The sequence below is a fragment of the Condylura cristata genome, unplaced genomic scaffold, assembly GCF_000260355.1.
Source record: "Condylura cristata isolate star-nosed mole 26May11 unplaced genomic scaffold, ConCri1.0 scaffold00054, whole genome shotgun sequence".
NCBI lineage: Eukaryota > Metazoa > Chordata > Mammalia > Eulipotyphla > Talpidae > Condylura > Condylura cristata.
Window position 1 is genome coordinate 456,826 of NW_004567155.1, and position 3,594 is coordinate 460,419.

The window sequence follows — 3,594 nt, forward strand, 5'->3', positions numbered from 1 at the left end:
CCGCCCGCGGGCCCTGCCCCGCTCTCCCTGCCTGCCTGCCACCCCCGCCCTGCACCGGCCCTGCCTGCTGCCCGCACCCACTTCCCACACAGCCCCGTGCCTGCACCGGTGGGGTCGCCCACCTGCTTGCTAGCCGAGACGCACCTCAGGCGGCGCTGGCTCACCCCGTCCTGGTGGGCGCCGGTGTGCATGCCTGCGGCTCTGGGCCCCCTCCTGGGGCTAACTGTCCTGTGCTGCTGCTTTTCAGACTACTCCAAAGGGTTCGGCGGGAAATACGGGGTGCAGAAGGACCGCATGGACAAGGCAAGTCTCCCTGCCACGCTCGTGCGCGAGGCCCAGAGCTGGGTCTGCTTGGTGCGTGGCCGCCAGCCTCCCGGCTGCCCTGTCCACCCTGTGCTCGGGTCCCAGGCCAAGCCAGCCAGCGGCCAGGCCCCCACGCCAGCGGCCGCCTGGGCCCTGGGCCACCAGGGGCGCCTCACGCGGAGGCTGTCTGAGATGAAGCGCTCGTGCTCAGCGGAGGTTGCCAAGCACCGGCTGCGGCCCCCTGGCGCTGCTGCACGGGCGCTCGGCGCTGGCGCCTCTGGCCAAGCTGCTGCGAGGGCTCCAGGCCTCAAGGGTCAGTCCTGAGCGGCCAGGTGGCCAGTGGAGGAGGCCTGTCAGCACGGCCGGCCGCCGGCGAACTAGCTCTCGCCAGCAGTGGGCCGGCGTGGTCTGGGGGAGGGCCCAGCCGGGATGGCCACGCCTGAGCCTCTGCCCACCACGCGTGGATGCTGGGCGCCAGCAGGCGTGCGGCCGCACGAGGCCCACAGAAGCGCCGGCTGAGCTCCCGCCACCTCTGCAGAACGCAGCCACCTTTGAGGACGGCGGCAAGGTGGCCTCCAGCTACCAGAGGACAGTCCCTGTCGAGGCAGGTGGGTCCCACCCCGACCCCGTGGCTTCCCGGGGAGGTTCTGCCCGCGCATTTCCCCCAGAGAGCGCCGAGGGGGCGGACCGCTGGGAGCACTGAGCCGGTGTGGAGGGGCAGGGGCGGGGGTGGCAGCGTCTCTGGGGACGTGGACGACGCCCTCGGTGGCAGGTCAGAGGCCCGGAGGCTCCTGTCGGAACACGTTGCTGCTTTCGGGCTGCAGGGGTCTGTTTGGGGGTGCAGAGATGGGGCGACCATGCAGCTGCGTGGGCCCTCCTCACTGCAGGGGATAGGTTCTGGAAGGTTCCACACTGCCCACAGCTCTCTGCGGCTCTTGGAGTGCGGCATGGGGCTGTGCCGGGCCCCAGACTCTGACCAAGGAGGCGTGCTCCTCCCTCCTGTCCCCGGCTGCCCGCGTGCCGGGCGTCCAGGGGCCGCTGGGTGCTGAGGCTGCCTCCGTCGCAGGCCTCGAGTCGAGGTGACGGAGCCTGGGCGTAGTGCGTCCCCCTCGGGCGCCACCCTGGAGGCCTCAGGGCCTTGCACACCACTGGGGGTCACCAACACCCACGGGTCCTTGACCACGCGGGGTGCGCGTCCGGGTCTCTGTTGGAAACTGAGCACAAGGGATCAGTGTCACGCGTGACATGTTTTCTGCGGGAAGATGCGATTTCGAAGCAGCAGTGCGGAGGGGGCGCGTGGCACCTGCCGTCCCGTGGGAGCACGCTGGCCCCACCGGTGGGGGCTGCGGCCGAGGCGGCCCAGGCGGGCAGTGCTGCGGCAGCCCGTGCGTCCTGGCGCAGCGGTCTCCTCGGCCGCAGCCCACCTTGCGAGCGGGCTGGGCCGGCCGGAGGCCTCGGCTGGCGACGGGCCGTCGAAGAATGCCAGGTCACCAAACCACAGCGGCATCACCCACGGCCAAGAGCCCCCTTGGCTGCCCCCTCGGTCCTGCTGGTGTCCGGCAGAGCTGCGGTGGGCGCGCGGGCTCCATGTTCTGACGGCTAGAACTTAGTCGTCCCGTGGAGGCCAGTGCCCAGCTGTTCTTGCCGTGGCGGGCGTGGCTTGTGTGGACAGAGCAAGTGTCTGCCAGGTCCCGGCGGGCGCGCCCACGGCTGTCCCCTGAGCACAGCCAGCGAGCTGTGGGCAAGCCCCCTGCCCACTGTGGCCTGCCCAGCGCCGTCCTGGCTCCCGGTCAGTGACACCTGCCGCGTAGCCCAGGGCCCGTCCCCCAGGGGTGTGGGAGGGCGTGCCCCACGCTCGCCGCCCCCCTAGGGAGGGCGGTTACAGGGTTCCCTGGGGGGTAGCAGAGCCGACCGTGGGTAGGGCCCCAGTCCCTCTGGCCGGTCTGGTGGGCTGGGCCCAAGCGAGGGTCTGGCCCCGCGTGGCTTTGTCTTGGGCAGACGCTATGTGTCCCCCATCTGAAGCTCCTGCCCTCCGCAGCAAACAGCAAGGCCAGCAGCATCCGGGCCAACTTCGAGAACCTGGCGAAGGAGCAGGCGCAGGAGGACAGGCGCAAGGCGGAAGCGGAGCGGGCACAGCGCATGGCCAAGGAGAGGCAGGAGCAGGAGGAGGCCCGGCGGCAGCTGGCGGTGAGTGGCCCCGCCCAGGCCCTGCCTCCGGCCTCTGCGAGCCCGTGCGGCCACTCCGAGCGGCCACTCAGTGCCCGCCTGCGCCGGCCCGTCCGGGCCTCCGGGAGCTGGGCACCGATGTGCCGTCTGCCTCTGTGCCCCGGCCAGGGCCCGGAGGGCCCTGGACGCCTGCCTCTGCGCCCTGGAGTGGAATGGGGCTTGGCAGGGAGCGGAGGGGTGTCCTCCACGCCCACCCTGGCCTCCTCCTAGGCTGGGGGTCTGGCTCTGCTTTCCGCCGGTCCTGCCGCCCTGGCCAGCCGGTGGCCTCAGGGCCCAGGCGTGGCGTCTGGAGGTGGCGCACAGGGGTCTGGTGCGCAGTGGGGCTCCCCTGAGATCCAGGGGCGTCCCTGTGGCCAGGTCTGTCCCGGCCGCCGAGCGGGCTGTGCTGGGCCTGGCCGTGCCCTCCCTCCCGCCTCAGCCCTGCACTGCCACCCCGCCATCCTTCCCGCCGCAGGTAGGCGGAGTCTGTGGCTTTGGGGAGTGGCCGTCCACACGCTGGGGCCATTACTCTGCCCGCCATGTTCCCTTCCTGCCCCCAGAGCAAGTTCACCCCATTTTCAGCAGGAGCCCCCGCTCACAGCCCCAGACCTTGTCGCCTCAGCCCCTTGGTGAGGTCTGGGGGAGACGGGTTGGCACCCAGAAACGGCACAGGGGCCGCCCCAGTGTGGGTCCCTCCTGGGAGTGCTTGACTGTGACCGCCACTCAGAGCACCTTGGCCCCCACAATCTGTGGGAGCCTCAGGCCCGGTGTGGCCCCCGCTCATCGCCGCGTCTGTCTTCAGGAGCGAGCCAGCGCCCAGAAGCAGACGCCGCCCGCGTCCCCGACCCCTCAGCCGGCCCAGGAAAGGCCTCCGAGCCCCGTCTACGAGGTGGGCGCTCTCAGTCTGGGCTCTCTGGCGCCGGCAGACGTGCCCAATGGTCACTCTGCTGGCGCCGCCCGGCGGCGCGGCCCTGAGGCAGCCCCCCGCCCGCTCGGCCCGAGGCGACCACCTTTCGCCTCAGCGGTTACCCCGGGGCTGGCCGTCCTCGGCCGGCGGCGCCCGGCGGCCCCACGCCAAGGGAGCTG

At 72.0% G+C, this 3,594-nt stretch overlaps 1 protein-coding gene across 1 annotated transcript in view; it reads left to right on the forward strand.

Annotated features, from left to right (window-relative positions):
* The first annotated feature begins 49 nt into the window (after positions 1-49).
* Positions 50-3,594, forward strand: part of CTTN (cortactin) — a 9,607-nt gene continuing 6,062 nt past the window's right edge. Inside the window, exons 1-4 of the mRNA XM_012734323.1 lie at positions 50-303; positions 842-911; positions 2,342-2,490; positions 3,311-3,510. Of these exons, the coding sequence (XP_012589777.1) occupies positions 190-303; positions 842-911; positions 2,342-2,490; positions 3,311-3,510 (533 nt within the window). The 5' untranslated portion in view covers positions 50-189. The remainder of the gene's footprint in view (positions 304-841; positions 912-2,341; positions 2,491-3,310; positions 3,511-3,594) is intronic.